A 16,389-nucleotide genomic window follows, 5' to 3' on the forward strand; every position below is an offset into this window, starting at 1 on the left:
ATTTGCAAATTGTTTGTTTCACACATTCAAAGGGCACATAGCAATGAGGCCTGGTGCTAATTTTAAAAATGAATCAAACCTTTCTTTGCTATGATCCAAAAACTACAAACTTGTGGTTCAGAGGCTTTCAATGGTATCTGCTCAGACTTGACACTCCAAGGTTAAAAGAAAAAAAAGCACAAAAGAGTTGTGTTATACACAGCAACAGTAGCTTTTTCCAACAAATTTTCTATTATTGCTTTGTATAATCTCCAAGAAAAGTATCTGTCTTGGCTACTAGAGTAAAAGGTTTTTAAAAGGAGGCAGAATTTTAAAATTCCCTTAAAATATATCCCTCTCCTTATGGGTTGTCTTTAAAACTGCTATTCATTTCACCAGCATTTATACCCGCTGGATGCCTATGATTCAGAACTACCTGTGTCACATGATGAATAAGTGCAACATGCACCATTCACTTTTAAATCAACCCCTTCCGACCTAAGCCATGTAAGTCCTTCAGAAATTCACACCAGTATTCTCCTCCTTCAAACCACACATAGAAATAGTCCAATGACGAAAGTTTACCCATGCACAGCCCCTTTAACCCCGACCATTTAAGTATCTGCTTGGAATTATCAGTGACCCTTGTTGCACTCCCGGCTGGCGCACACTGGGTCTTCTAGAGTACGGACTCACGGGGACTTTTTTCTCAGGGGTCCTTGAAATAAACACTATTCACAGCGTTGCCTTTACAAGACAGCACTGTCGGTTCTGCCAGCAAAGAGGAAACAGCAAAGACTCTTCCACTTTCGGGACGTATATGCACACCCTTCCCTTGTCATTCTGCCGCTGCCTCTGCTACCCACTCACCCTTCCGTCCCCTCCCCGCTTGCCCGCCCTGCTGGGTATCTATTGCTTCTAACTTTCAGAAATTATTTTCAAGCCGCCGCGCCTCCCGGCTGGCGCAGGCAGCCAAGGTGCCGTGCTGCCGCAGCGCTCGATGCCGCAGCGGCGGCGGTGACATGTGTCTCTCATCAGCAGCTGGGCGCTAATTAATTTAGATCCTTTTCCCGCTATGCTTTAAGGAGCGGGGAAGCCCCGCGCTGGAGAAATGCAGCGTCCCCTCCCGCAGTCCCCCCGCACCCGGACCACTGGAGCTGCCCCCGCTCCGCCGCCCCCGGCCCGCAGCTCCTCGCCCCCGGGCCCGGGGATTGGCCCGGCGGAGGCGGCATCAGCGGCGGGGGGGGGGGCCGCCCCCACCCTCCCTCCTCCTCCCTGGCCCCGCCGCCCCCTCGCCCCGGTGCGGCTGGGCCAACCGGGAGACCCAGACGCAGGCAGCGACCCAGCCGCCGCCGCTCCGCGCCCGGCCACCCGCCCGCAGCATCCCCCGATGGCCGCCCGCCTGACCTGCTGCCTCCTGCTGTGGGCCCTGGGCCATGGGGGCTGCCGCTCGCCGGCGGGGGAGGGCGCCGGCAGCCCGCCCGCCTGCCCCGTCCGGCCGCCGGCCGAGCCGGACTCGTCCGCCCCCGGCCGCGACCCCCGCCGGGGCTCTTCGCCGCCCCCTGGGCTGGGCAGCATCGCTCAGGACATGGTAGCTGTCCACATGCTTAAGCTCTACGAGAAGTACAACCGGGAAGGGAGCCGGCCCGGCGACGGCAACACGGTCCGCAGCTTCAAAGGCAGGCCGGGTAAGACGGGCCGGGCGCGGGGGGCACCGCTGGAGCCCCCTCGCTCCTCTTTCGCTTTAAAGTGACGGGTTTGCGTCGAGGTTGTCATCGACTGCGGGGGTGTCACTCTGGGTGAATGCTGGGGGGTCCCTTGCTACCTACACGAGCAGGGTGTCGCCCCTCGCTTTGCGGACGGCTTCCCACCTTCCCTGGCTCCCTTCCCTTCCCGGAGAGTACCTCCCCTGGGAAAGTCTCCGTTGCTGTGGATGCAAACCAGCGGCAAAAGAAGCGCCGCTCCCAGCGAACATCGTACTGGGCCAAAAGATCTGTTCAGAAATACTCGGAGCATAAACCTAGTAGCGAGTGCTCCAGGCGCTGGTCCTCTCCCCGGCTCCTCTCGCAGCCTCAGAAGTTCCTGCTAGGAAGAGTGCCGCCTACAGGACCGCCTAAAATTGCTTGGCATCTTAGATTTCTTGCACTGCCTAAACCTGAGAAGACAGATACCTGACCTCCTTCTCCCCAGTTTTCCTTGGCTTAATTATGAGGGTGGAGAAACATACGTATTGTGTCAAAACTACACTTTCATTATCCCAATATTACGTCAAATAATAAAAAGGAGGTTTGCCTAGTTAATAGTCCATACATTTGTTATCCTTTGCCAAGGAAACACAAACTCCTTTCTGGAAAATATCTTCCTTCTTTGGTTAACACTTACAGGCTGTAACTAAGGTCTTAGTTCTTAAAATAAGAACTGCATCAGTTTCCAGAATCTAGTTATTACTGCCTTGTCAGAAATATTCATTATTCTATTTAGACAAATCAGTTGGATTGAAACTCACAAAAGAAAATTTTGCATTTATCTATTTCTCCTCCACTTAAGTCTCATGTATAGAGTACAATGCAGCATACGGTGATTTAGGGAATGCTTACTATAATACTGCACAATAATTCATATTCTCTTGTGCACCCCAACTTAAGTTCTATCCTATGTCAACTGTAATACTAAAAAGTAATCATATTCAAGGAGGGGGAAACTCCATGGAAGAGTAAGTGGCTAATGAAAATGTCTAAAAATCTAGGAGTTATTATGTAAAGCAATTGCAGGCACTTAGGAGAAAAATAAATTGTCATGCTCTAGATCATTAGCCAGCAGTTGCTGTAACAGGGGTTAGGAAGGAACTTCCACTGTGGATAGTGGATGGTTTTCCATGACAATTAACAATTACGCTTTTCTGTGAACTGAGCAGCTAATACTGGCTGTCACCTAAATAAGGCCCTGGACTACAAGAGGCATTTGGGGACAAGGCAAGAATTGCACTATATTCTTTTTCTTAGTTTTTCAAATAATCTGATGCACACACTACTTGCATCAAAGTAGTCTAAGTTTTAATTCTGTTTTAAAAAACTGAAATTGCGGCATTTTCTACCCACAGGTAGACTGTGCTGACCAAATACAAATCAATATTATTTCACTCATTTGTCTGATCATGCAACCAAGGCAGAGAGGCCTGAAATTAACTTGGCTTTCCCTGCAATGGAAATAAGGCATATCTATGTCCAAAACTCCTGTCTCCTGTGTCTTATCTTTGTGCCTTCTCTACTCGATCCCATCTTTCCCAAATAACATGGCATGAAAGCAGAAGCTCCTCTGCACTGTTCCTTTGAACTGTGTTCATCAAGCTAGTGATAAACACTCTGAAATGTGCCATAGAATGATGCAAGATGAGGGAGGAGAGAAAAACCTTTTCTGTCACCACGTTTATCTTCTCTGAGAAATTCTGTTTCTTTCTGAAAGAGGAAATTGGCACATTTTACTAACAAGATGTGTGGAACATCCATTCTTCATAAAACACAGGTAATAATTGCAGTCCTGTTGAAATAAGCAAAACAGACTATACACACAATAATTTTCATTATCCCAAGCAATGGACTTACTTGTTTTATCACATACCTTTCATCTGTAACTGTCTGTTCCTGCGGTGCTGTTTAAAGCTGTTTGTTAGGTGACACTCAAGCCTTAGGGTTACTTAGAGTTGTCAAGATGAGGGCTCCAAAGATACAAAATGTTGATCCAGACATTTGTTCTTTGTCATATGCATTATTGAGTTCTCCTGAACCACCCAGTTATATTGCCATCCTACCTGCTCCTTAGAGGGTATAGGTGGTGTTGACTAAACTATGGAATGTGTAATATTTTTCAATATTCAGTGTGAGGCACTTGAAATATAAATGCATGTGCTGTTTGCATGTAGCCCAAATACAGCTCTTTTTTTTTATTCCTCTGGCAGTACTCACCCCTTCAGAAAGAGTACTTCACAAACATCTGATCGCCTCCTCTCAGCTCACCTCTACATGTGTTCACAAGAGTTCATTATGTTTTTAAAAGGAGCTGAGAGATGGTCTAAGAACTAATTTCTCAGGTTTCTTATTTCTTTAGGTGCTTTCCAGTTTTCAGGGAACTTTGTAGCTTTAGAAAACAGCACCAACTGACTGAAGTTAGTCGAGTCATAATTGTTTTGTGACCAAACGTGAAATACTAAGTTATTGTCCAACTTCACCTAAATTGCTCAGATTGAGGGGAATTAATCTTCATGGCAGCAATTTACTGCCTAACCATGAAACTTCCCCATAAATTGACTCTTGCAGCTCAGATTTATTCCCTAAACACGATGCATCCTCTGTGCTAAACAAAGCAAAGACCTTAATGAATAGTAGAAAATAGCAGCAATTTAATTAAGCCTGTATCATAATGCATACATGCAAGAAAACCAAATCAAGGCTGACAGTGCGTGTTTGACAAGTTGGTAAAAGCCTGAGCGAACTTATGAAATATGGAAATATAACTATGCTCCATCCAAAACCCAAATCTTTTAAATTCCTAACAAGTCTGTACTTCCTGGCTTCTGGCTTTTCAATAGCTGCAGATTCATAGATTCTTATTCTGTTTTTAGAAGAATTTTAACTTTTGAAAGGTGTGTTTCATTCTAGAGTACAGAATTACAGCCTCCCTTTCTCTGATCTATCATTACAAGTTACCTTCCCTTCTGAAACCCTGAGACACTGGTGTTTGAAATGTCTTTATCCCAACAATGCTTGTGCTTCATAGCAGTAACTGCAGAGCTGATGGTGCTTGGAGCATTCTACTACTAAAAGAAATATTTAAAAATTCAGCTGTACACAGCTTGGGTGGAGAGAACCAGTAGATAGATGTCCTTTTAGAAACATATGCCTTCTGAAATGAACATGCAATAGTAAAGCGTGGTGTTCTAAAGGAAATATTATAATTACTCTCTTCCTTGGCCTGAGAAATCATCTAGTAGCCTTGTTAAATTTCTGTGCTTCAAAGACTTGAATAAAATCTAAACCCTTAGGGTTTTTTCATAGTATGAGCCCCTATACATATGACTGGTGTTGATTAAAAGCTTACTAACAGGAATCCTCTCCTGCCTGAACTGACAGAAACAAGTAAGTTCTTATCACATCAATGCAAGCTGATCCACTTCACTGTATCAAGAACAAAATACAGATGGTGTAGATGGAAATTGCATACTTGAACATTTGTACTCCAAGACTGCCTATGTGGGTTTGGGATTAATGATCATGCTAATCTGCTGTTCTCTTAGTCCAAATCATGGTTCTATCCAGCACTAACTTGGAGATAGCAACCACAAATTTTGTAAGGTGTAGCACTATTCATTTCCTTCTTTCAAATCAAACTGTGCTTTAAAGAAAGAATGTTCCAACAGGTGGCAGTTAACAGTACTGCCTTTCTGTTGTTGCCAAAATTTCTGTGGCTCATCATCCGTAGTGCACTGAAAAACAAACATAAATGTTTCTGGGAAGCCTGGCTGTTGCATTTGTTGGGTTTTGTTTGGTTTGGGGTGGTTTTTTTACTTCCTCTGCCAGAGAATTTTCAGGTATGTCAAACAGGGCTGCCAAAGGGTTGGTCCACTTGGGTTAATTAAAGATGCAAATTTACGAACTGTAATCCTTTGATGCAAGTGGTGTGAGCTTGGGAGAACAGGGATCACTTCTTGGTTCTGCTACCATTTTCCATATACTGTTGAGCTAGTAAAAAAAGAAAAGCAACTTTTCACAATGATAGACTATTAAAGAATCATCTTTTTATGCTGGAATGGGATTACATTTTAACACACCAAGAGAGGTTTCTACTGTTTAAATAAACACGGTGTAAGCAGTTCTTAGTGTAAAATTGCTCATCTTCCTCAAAATGATGGTAAAGAGGTAAGCTGAGCACAAACTGTTCAACTAGCTAAAAAGAAGCTGTTTCAAATGGAGTTTGAATTTTAAGAGTCAGATCCTGTTCAATAGCATTTGTTACTAACTTCGTGCAGATCTAAACACAAGCCTTGGAAACCAAGTGTGTTTTACAGTGCTTTAAACAAAGCTCCTACACGATGTGTGCTGGAAAGAAGGATTGCTCCGAGAAGTAATGACCCCCAAAATGTGTCACACTGCTTACTGCCAGCCCCCCTGTGAAATGCCTCATGTGCACTACTTGAAGATGTTGAGCTGTTGCCCACAGAGTTGGTACCCAGACATCTTTCAGGAATCTGCGGTCAGCTTTAGATTAGACAATCTTGAATATTAATTGTAAACCTGGTTTCTGCTATTACTGGTTTCAGCAAAGTATTTCTCTGAGCTCTGCCACAGGTAAATTTGACAGCTTCTCTGAGCTGACTTTGTTATAAATGAAATACAATCAAGAATTGCTTTTCTTGTCTGCCTAGAATGAAAGGGAATCTGGAACTGAAAATCTCTGGAAAGAATTTTATCCCTCATGTGTACAAAAGATGCCCAGTATGTTGGACACTCTCAATGTTATTGTAATATTGTTATTAAATAGTTAAGTTTTTTTTCCTCCTCTTACACACCATAGTTTAAGCTGACGTGACAAGCTCACTATACTAAATTATATGATGTAAGTGAAAAGTAAAATTTGTTAATTCACTTAAATGGAAATAAGATTTGACTACCGTTTTTTGTCTCAGATATATATCCATGTTTTCCTTGCTCTCTTGCAGAATTCTTGGCCCAGAAGCCCTTGTACTGCTTCAATCTGACATCCATGCAGGATTCAGAAATGATCCTTGCTGCCACTTTTCATTTCTATGCCGACAAACGCCCTCGGCACCGGGAGGTGTTTTGTAAACGGTCCAAGAACTCATCCTGCCGCCTCCTTCACCTGCCTCCAGTCCTACGGCTCAACCTAGTTTTCCAAAGCATTCACCAGAATTCTGCCTATGGACTAGTGAAAGGGAACATCACCGTGCTTCTTCAAAGGCGAGGGGCTTGGCATGCAAAGGACATTTCACACATTGTAAAAGAATCAAAACGAGCTGGAGAGCTCATTCTCTGTGCTGAGCTTGATTCTGGGGAGAAACACCAGGGCTTCCCCGAACAAGTTGCCAGCCATTTACCTTATATACTAGTTTATGCCAATGATCTTGCAATCTCTGAACCTAACAGTGTGGCAGGCACCCTACAGCGTTATGATCCATTCCCTCCCAATGATGGGGACCCAAATCTATCCCCTAATGCTTCTACTGATACTCGAGTTAGGAGGGATACGTACCTCGCTAGCTCTATTCAGAACAATGAGTTGCCCGAAGTAGATTATAACAACAATAAATACAACAAACATGACATATGGGAGAATGCCTACAGATCCTTGAAACCAAAAGCCTCACGCAAAGATCGAAGGAGAAAAGGGCAAGAAAATACAGAAACGCTTAAAAAGTCTCAGGTGCTAAATTTTGATGAGAGAACGATGAAGAAAGCAAGACGAAAACAATGGAATGAGCCAAGGTTTTGTTCAAGAAGATACATGAAAGTTGACTTTGCTGATATTGGCTGGAATGAATGGATCATATCTCCCAAATCATTTGATGCTTACTACTGTGCAGGTGCATGTGAATTTCCAATGCCCAAGGTAGTATGCCTTTTTATTCTTGTCAGCTTGCAAACAGTAGGCCTACTGTTCTGCTTATCCACCTACTTCTTTAATTAGAATTTCCTTTAGATTTTTACCTTTTTTCATTGAGTTATGTTGCCTTGATCTAAATTATTTAAATGGTATTGTTTCCATCAACTTAGTCATCAGAGTGCAAAAAGATTGCCAGTTTTCTTCAAATGCCATCTGAAGAATAGGAAAAAACTCGAGTTTATCTTACAATTTCTCATCTTATACCTTGAAACCATAGCATAAATACTTTTGTAGCTTATGAAAATATGGTTATACCCACTAAATCATCCAAATACTCTACTGTAGTGGCAGAAGTATGAAGTATTATATGCTAATATTAAAACAAGCTACTCTACCAGCATATTTCTGGATTCCAGTTGTAATATTTTAGAAGAAAAATAAAGATTAGTTACACTGAGGTATTTGTAACTTCAGGAAACTGCTTGTCACTTTTGAAAATAATATTACTGATTAAGATGATATTTCTGTATCTAAATTCTAAACATGTTAGATAATTCTACTGAAACAAAAATGTTGATTTACCTTACGTCTAGGAATGCCAGAAAACTGGTTCTAGCACCCTAACGTAAGCACACTGAATTCCTCCTAAAGAAGCAGTGTGAAATTTGCCAGTGGAGAAGAAAACATTTGTCTTACTCCCACTCTGCTCTATGGCAAGAAGTAGAAAGTTTGGTAATCCTATATTGGACAAGAATTTTAAGGATTTTATAAGACTTTCAAGTAAAGGCAGAGGGGAGGATTTGAAGCACTGCATAACCTGCATATTTAGAAACTGTAATTATTTTGCAGTTCTGCCTACAAATGGCCTGATTATTTGTTCAACTGACATTTTTGTATGTGGTCATTTGGCACATAAATAAAGAATAGTTCTGTACAGCACAGAATTTCAAGGCTCTGAAACAGGAATCTGCCCTACTTTACATCCAGGGAGATTGATGTATGTTTGTGTTGAAACAAGCAGTATAATTTCAGGAAGAGTAGATATGTAGGCTAATTTTAAGTCCAGGAACAGTAGAAATCCAGGCTTCAGGGTAGGGTGTACAAATCAGACTGCATGTTCTTGTGTAGCTGGCCAATGCTGAGCCAGGTGTACATAAATTGATACATAGTCTGGCAAAAATTAAAGCTTGCACAGACTCACCACTCCACTTTGTTGTTGTAATACAAACTGATCATGCAACATAATCACTATTTAACTCATCCAAAACAAAAGACAGCCTGGGAATATGGGTCCTTTGCCATAGACTCATAGTCTAATGCACCATTCACACACAACAACATAAACCCAAGAAACAAAAAATCCCCAACCAAACAACAACCCCACCCTTAAAAAAAGATGCATTTTGTGAGCAAAACATCATTAGACAAAAGCTGATAGGGCCAGAAGAGAAAGGATCCATTTCTAGCTTGAATAGTTAAATAAGCTTATATTGCTCATTTACTTAATATCTTATCTAGACATATAAGCAAATACTTGATATATAATAGATATATAATAAGGATTTCCTTTCACTAGGATCTTGATGCCCAAAAACCAAAATAAGGAAAACAAAAACCCAACTGAAAAAAAAACCCACCCAAAAAAAAAACCCCAACCCCCCCGCCCCCTTGCAAAAAAAAAAAAAAAAAAAAAAAAAAAAAAAAAAAAAAAAAAAACCAAAAACACCAAACCAAACCAAAACCAAACACAGAGAAACTAAATCACAGATACATGGATTTGGGAATTCTGGGTTTGATACACATTCATTTATTGGGTCTGCCTTGAAAGAGGTCTACTACTTGTTAGCTTTATATTTTTAAGAGGGGAAAAAAAGAAGAAGATTCAAAGGTGTTAACTTTTTTTTATGACTGTTTCAAAAGGAAGAGAAAGAGGACGCCAGCATGAATGAAGATTTCAGTTCAGAGCATGAGAATTGCTAAATATTACTGAGGAAGAAATTTGTTCTTTCACTATCAAAGGCCAGATTAAAACTATTCATAAAGACATGGTCTACACAGTCAACCTATGATGGACAACAGACAACTTATTTCCAAAGTACCCTTTTAGAACTGTGGAGATAGAATTACATACCTGGCATGTTGGATATCATCACACTGTAGGTTTATTTTTTTCTTTAGTACCAGTACATCATTCTGCACATCCACTTTAATAATTGCAAGTCTTGATTTAGATAGGTACTCAACAGCTTAGGTACAAATCTTCTCATAGTAAATTCACTTACCTTCCTGCTGAATTTCTTATTCCCTGAACTGTGAGGAAGAAGACTAGATTATATGTATGGCTGGCTGCAGTGCTGCATTTGACAAATAAATTCCAGTCCTGCATGTCATAGAACCTGCTGTGTTGTATATAACTTAGCAGCCAGCATTTAAAACATTAGCATTTCCTCAGTGCCATTATTACTGGGCATTCAACTAACTATTTCAAGCTTTCTACTTTAGCACATTGGGACAAAGTTAAATGTGAAGCCTAGCCCATGATCACTGAGCACTGATGCCAGGTTTCCAGAGGGGCTGGAAAAATTCAGAGCCTGGCTGGATGTGGGATGGGTGTGCTGTCTGGCTCTGCTGTGGATTTAGGGCTCAGGCAGCCAGATTCCATACAGAGTACTGGTCTACCATCAGCATTTTCCTTTCTAAGCACTTTTGTGCATAGCATATCCACATTTAGGTATTAGTGTTGTTGTCTTGGGAGACAGCTGCGCAGTCTAAATAGCCTGTGTTCACATGTTCCTTGCAGATAGTAGAGGCTGCACAGTGGGAGAAGATCCTTGCAGGATCTTCTACAGGTTCTTAGCCAAGAATCCTGTAAGTCAGTAACTGGCCATGAGGGCAGTGATGGCTATCCACTGCATGGGCCAATAAATGCTGTTCCAGTAGCACATTGTGATCTGTGACTGTTTCAAATAACAACGTGAAATAACACAGGTGCTAGGAAGAGTTCATGAGGTTTTTCATAAAGGCTGAATTAAGAACTTGATTCTAGAAGCTCTAATTCTTTGAATTTCTATACTCTGCAGTTGCTTAAACACACAAAGTCTCCTGTCTCTCTCTTGCTGCCCACATATGCTGACATGGCCAACGTGAGACCACCTCACTGCTGCTTGTCTGTGGACAGTTTTGAAATCTAAATCTTGAGGGCAAGAGAGAGCATGCTGTTGCTAATTATGCTAACATATGCTAATTACAGAAAGGCACTGTGCAGGATTGGTCACTTGTTGGGACTTGGCTATAGGGGTGATGTCTTGAAGGTTCAAGGACAGATTTCATAGTTACTCCTTATAATGGCTTAGTTAGGGAAGAGCTGAAAGCCTTAATGGCAGTTAAGGTTTGAATCTGATTTGCTGATATGTTACACTTAATGCAAATGTTTCAAAACTAAATTATCCTAGAAACAACTCCTTTGTTCTCTCTATGGACTACATAACTTTTCATGTTGAAATGGAAAACCATGTTTTTTGTGGCTCAGTACCCTGAACAGGTTACAGATGTAAAGCTGCTGTGAATTCTCACTTCATACTTTTCCCAGTCTCCCAGCCTTTTTTCCTTCTCCCAGTTTGAGGCTAGCCCATGGGGGAAAAAAAAATCCTGGTGATGAAGGCAGAGGGAAGCAGAGACCACAGATATTAACTATTTGTCATGCAGTTATGATCATAAAGGCTCTGTCAGGGTGCTTGACTATTCTGTACTCTCTCCTGTGGACACTACTTCTGGAGTACTCTGCTCTTCTAAAAGAGAGTGATTACAGCAGGAAAAAGTAACTAATTCCAGGTTAGCATACATGAGAAAAAATTCTATTGGAACACATGGGCAGTTATTTAGAGATAGTTATTTTGGAAATACTTACAGTAGCAAATTTTCTAAGTCAGACGAGGTTAGAAAACGAAATATAGCATCTAGCAACTGAGAACTATGCCCCAGCTTAAGCTTCTTCTCTTGCATGCCTGCCTCCAGCATGTAGCAGGTACATTCAGGGGCATTTTTCTTCAGGCATCAGGCTGCTGGCTGTGCCACCAGTGCCCTCCTCTGGTATTTATGAAGGTAGCCTATGGAACACAAAATATCTGTTGGATACATCCAGCTCAGGAAAGCTGGAAGTGTGAGGGACTGGCTGTGCTACATGGCCCTGTAACTCAAACAATGACGTATTTGCTTTATTGAGAAACAAGCAACTGCATAATTGTGATTTTCCAAGTTCACATAGGAAACTGACTGCTTGTACCAAGTCCACCTAGGAAAGTGACTGCTGATAAATGAAGCTATAACTATTTCCTTCTCTGTTCTAGATTGTCCGGCCATCAAATCATGCTACAATCCAGAGCATCGTAAAAGCAGTAGGAATCATTCCTGGCATCCCAGAACCCTGCTGTGTTCCTGACAAAATGAGCTCACTCAGTGTCCTGTTCTTAGATGAGAACAAAAATGTTGTTTTAAAGGTATATCCCAATATGTCAGTTGAAACTTGTGCCTGCCGATAAGTTCATACAAACACACCTTTAACAAGGCCTACAAATCCTGCCTGACTGCTCTGGGAAGTTGTAAAGGAGAAATGAATCCACTTGTGTTGATGAACCAATGCAAGTCTCCAATTCCTCTACAGAAAGCACGCGGAAAGACTAAAACAACGCATGTGCTTGCCTCGAAGGATAGGTCGTATTGTCATCATTTGTCTTTCACATTCATCTTCCAGGAATTCAGTACTTCTACAGATACCTTCCTAACCCACCTAGCCAAGATACCTGGTGTTTAGAGAGAAATTTAAGTGTAAAGTTTTCCATAATCAAAGGACTAAAGTATGATTTTATATGTTACTTTCTGACTATTTTATCTCTTCAGTTAACCAAGAAGATGGGAAGTGAACTTGCAAAGGCAGGCTTATTTTAGAATATCACTTTTGTACACAAATCAAAAGTTTTTGCCTAAAACACTCATACTCTTAATATGCATATTTATACTGAAAAATGCTGTAATAAAGGGCTTAAAATGTATATTTTCTTCAGGATGCAACTATAGTTCACTGCATAAGTTTTCATATAAACAATATGTTAATATAGTCATTTTTGGTTACTCTTCCTTAATATATAATTTGTTCTACAAAAGACATGTAATATCCCACATTTTTGGTTTGCTGGATAATTTCAGGTTGTTAAACATATTCTCTGAGTAACACATACAATATAGTAATATGTTCAAATACTAAAATAAAATAACCAAGATTTATATTTTTGTAAATTATTCTTTATATTCTCTAGATTGTTACATGCTTTTAACAAAAGCTAATAAATTAAAGGTACAGTAGTATCTAAAATATTTTCTTGTTTTTCTATAAATGCACTCTCCTACATTCTGTTAATTAGATGGAACCTTGTAAATACATGTTAAGCTTGTCATAATGCACTTCAATAGATAGAAGAAATAATGCTTGTCATAATGCACTTCAATAGACAGAAGGAAATGCTATGATCATCCAGACCGACCTCCTGCATAGCACAGATCAAAGAACCTTGCTCAGCAGTTTCTGCACCATGCATTATGGAACTTCTGTTTTAAGCTTGGGAGTATCTTTGAAAAACATGCATAAATTTGGCTTTAAAGATTTCATGTGATAGAATATTTCTACTGGACTACAAATAGTTGTTCCAAAAGTTAGTGCTCTTTGTTCATATGCAGTGGCTTAATCCTAGACTGAATTTGGTGAGCTTTAGCTTCAATTCAATGGATCTTACTGTAACCTATTTGATTAGATCCCTTTTATCTGTTATCCAAAATACTTTCACTGTGTATTTTTAGTATAGAGAGTAGGGTCAAGTTACATTTTGGCTAAGATTTAAATAGATTGATTTCTTATCCTAAGCCTTAAAACAATTTCTCACAGCTCTCTTCTGAACTCTTTCCAGAACTTTCATTAACTTTCTTTTCAAACAATGAACATCAAAATGGGAAACATTTGGCAGCGGTTCCATTGGAAGCCTTTATAGAAATAAAGTCTCTGCATCCCTCTAACTCCTACACAATCCCCTGTTGATACTTTTATGGTAGCCTTTTAACTGCAGCAGTCTTTTAAGAGCTGGTATTCCCATCATGGTGTCTCTCAATCCTCTGAGTGTCCCCGTGTTCTGGGACACACTTGCCACATTCTTCCATTTTCACCCACCTGCTATACAATAGCATAAAGAGACCAAGAGTGGAAAAAACATCTAAAGTCCCTAAGGTAACACAAATTATAAGATACGGAGTGCTTCCTCCTCAAGAAACAGTCTAATCTTAGGCACTACCTTGTCCTACTAAGAGTTGCTTTGTTTAAGGGAGGGATACTACACACACTTCCTTCTAATGAAAAAATAACTGGAAGACTCCTATCCCACGAAAGTTCTAGGTATATTCTGCCATCAATTTTCTATGCTCAGGTGGTGCAGTTTCTCAGAGGTGTGTAAATGTGGTACTTCCTGCTAACATACATAGAAGCAAGATTTAGCATACATGGGAGACTTTGCAAGGTTACTCTGACAGCAGGTCTTGCTAATTCTTCCTAAAAAGCTCTGACTAAGAAGTAAAAAGTTCTATGTAATGACTGCCAGTTATGCCTGACAAAAGATCACTGATCAAGTTTGCAGTTCTTCTCCCAAAGTACTTTTGTACTTTGTAAATTACTACAGTAATTTACACTAGAACTACTGGGAAAAACCTTTGTATAGTGTTGCTTTTAGGGATCTCCCTTAAAAAATTTACAATCTTGTATTTTTCTAAATCATGAGAAACTCAACTACAATTGACAGAGTAATGCTAACATATAAAGAAAAATTTAAAATTTGTCAGAAAGTCATCATTCCTACAGAAAAGCCATAAGGGTAACATTTTTCAAAGTATCTTAAATCCCTGCTATTTCTGCTCTCTATGAGAATCTACCTTTTTATGTACGTCTAGTCTTGCTCCCATTTATCACTAGCTCTGAAAAGCCTGACATCTTACTTTGCCTATATTCTCATCCACAGCATTTTGTTTTCCTTAAGAACTACTGTATCTTGAATTAAAACATACTTATCCATATATCTTGGATAAAAACATTATTTCCAAGATGTGCTGATGCAAGCTATTATGGCAAGAGATTCCACACTGTGATCTAAGGTCGATACGGAAAAATGCTATTGCTACACTCATAAGGACACCTACAAAACTCCAAGAGGTTAAGACTGCATTTAAAGTTCTGTTGGCAAAACTATATATATATTATACCTGTAAGTGTGATTGTTCTCAAAATATACCCTTGCTACACAAGTCATACACATCTCTTATTAGTAAAGCTTATTTCATTTGGAATTTAGATGTATTGGTCAATTCTTCAATGCAAAAAAAGGTTTTCAACCACTTTTAGTAGTTTAAGTTACTCCTTTCTTCATGTTTGGAATTTGGGTGTCTAATCTTTCTCTGGAAAGAGAAACTTTGCATTTGAAATAGCACAAATGCAGACGGCTGCTGCCAAAGGATGCTGATGCCCTCGCTGTCATGGTTCCAACAGATCTTTTTACTTCTTTGAACATCCTATAAACCATTCTGCTCAATGCTTGAGTTTATAGAGAAAGTTACTAGTGATAAACACAGGTCAAGATAATTCCACTAACTAATCCTAAATGAAAATGGTATGAGTAAAGACAGATAAAACATGAAAACAGTTGATACTGCAAAGTGTTAAAACCCATTTTTTCTAAAACAAATCAAATTTCATTCTTTCAGGCCACTGTTTAATTGTCAGTGGTAATAGCAACAGCTACAATGTCTAGGTTTTTGTGGAGTATTCAACTCACTTGCCAAGGCTGCATAATTAAAATAAACCACTGGACAATATTAATGTGTTTGTGTATCACATTGATTAAAAAATGTCTCCCTGCTAAGCCTCAAAGAACAGCTTTCAAAAGGAATTTCCACTGAGTTAAACTGTTCATTGTAAAGTTTCTGCAAAGCTGACACTTGGCCTGACAGTATTTGACACCTTTATGTATGAACTTAGAGTCTGTATATAGCAACCCCCACAGCATTTGCAGGAGGAGAAAGATGTTTATATAGATCTCTTGATCTAGCTGCACTCTATGTAATTAAAATTGATTTTAAAGTAGACAGATACAGAGCTTCAGGTACCTACTCACAAGGAATGAAGGCTGCTCCTACTGAGTACAAGACTGCACCCTTGAAAGTCATAACTCTTGAAAATTTTGTGGCTGTCATAGATTTGTGATGCAGTTTGAGTACCCAGCATGATGCAGTGTAATGGCAGCCAGTGAAAGCTTTGAAAAGATACATACTGGAGTAGTGAACCACATAAAGAAAGGATATTTTATTTCTGCATGTGGCACTGGTGGACTGCCACTAGAAAGCTATATATAGCCCTAGGTTTCACCTTGTCAAGAAGGCCTTCAAATTCTGAAAGAGAAACAAAAAAGAAAGAAACCAAAACAGGGAGAGAAAATGTCTTTGGTTACTAAAAAGAACATCTGTTTATCAGAAAGAAAATTGAGAAGTAATTTGATTACACTGTGCAAGCACTTTGAAAGGGGAAAATGTCAGTGCTATGGGACCCTTTAAACTAGCCAGAAAGTTACAAGAATTCCTATCTAGAAGGTAAAGTCAGTCACAATGAAATAATGAATGCAGCATGAAGGGGCTTTTAGCTGTAGGTGATAATATTTTAGCTACAAAAATCAAAATTTTTGATTCTTTGATATGTTCGGATAAAGTCTGTTG

At 40.0% G+C, this 16,389-nt stretch overlaps 1 protein-coding gene across 1 annotated transcript; it reads left to right on the forward strand.

Moving 5' to 3' along the window:
- Positions 1-1,296: 1,296 nt before the first annotated feature.
- Positions 1,297-12,931, forward strand: GDF10 (growth differentiation factor 10). The gene is made up of 3 exons (XM_053949099.1): positions 1,297-1,667; positions 6,692-7,599; positions 11,940-12,931. Exons 1-3 carry the CDS (start codon positions 1,370-1,372, stop codon positions 12,129-12,131), a joined length of 1,398 nt encoding a protein of 465 aa, XP_053805074.1. The 5' UTR covers positions 1,297-1,369; the 3' UTR covers positions 12,132-12,931.
- The last annotated feature ends 3,458 nt before the right edge of the window (positions 12,932-16,389 follow it).

The sequence above is a fragment of the Vidua chalybeata genome, chromosome 8 (genome assembly GCF_026979565.1).
Source record: "Vidua chalybeata isolate OUT-0048 chromosome 8, bVidCha1 merged haplotype, whole genome shotgun sequence".
Classification (NCBI taxonomy): domain Eukaryota; kingdom Metazoa; phylum Chordata; class Aves; order Passeriformes; family Viduidae; genus Vidua; species Vidua chalybeata.

Coding starts and splice junctions, on each gene's coding strand:
- GDF10 (XM_053949099.1), top strand. CDS start 1,370: ATGGCCGCCCGCCTGACCTGCTGCCTCCTGCTGTGGGCCCTGGGCCAT. Junction 1,668..6,691: donor CAGCTTCAAAGGCAGGCCGG/GTAAGACGGGCC, acceptor GCTCTCTTGCAG/AATTCTTGGCCCAGAAGCCC. Junction 7,600..11,939: donor GTGAATTTCCAATGCCCAAG/GTAGTATGCCTT, acceptor TCTCTGTTCTAG/ATTGTCCGGCCATCAAATCA.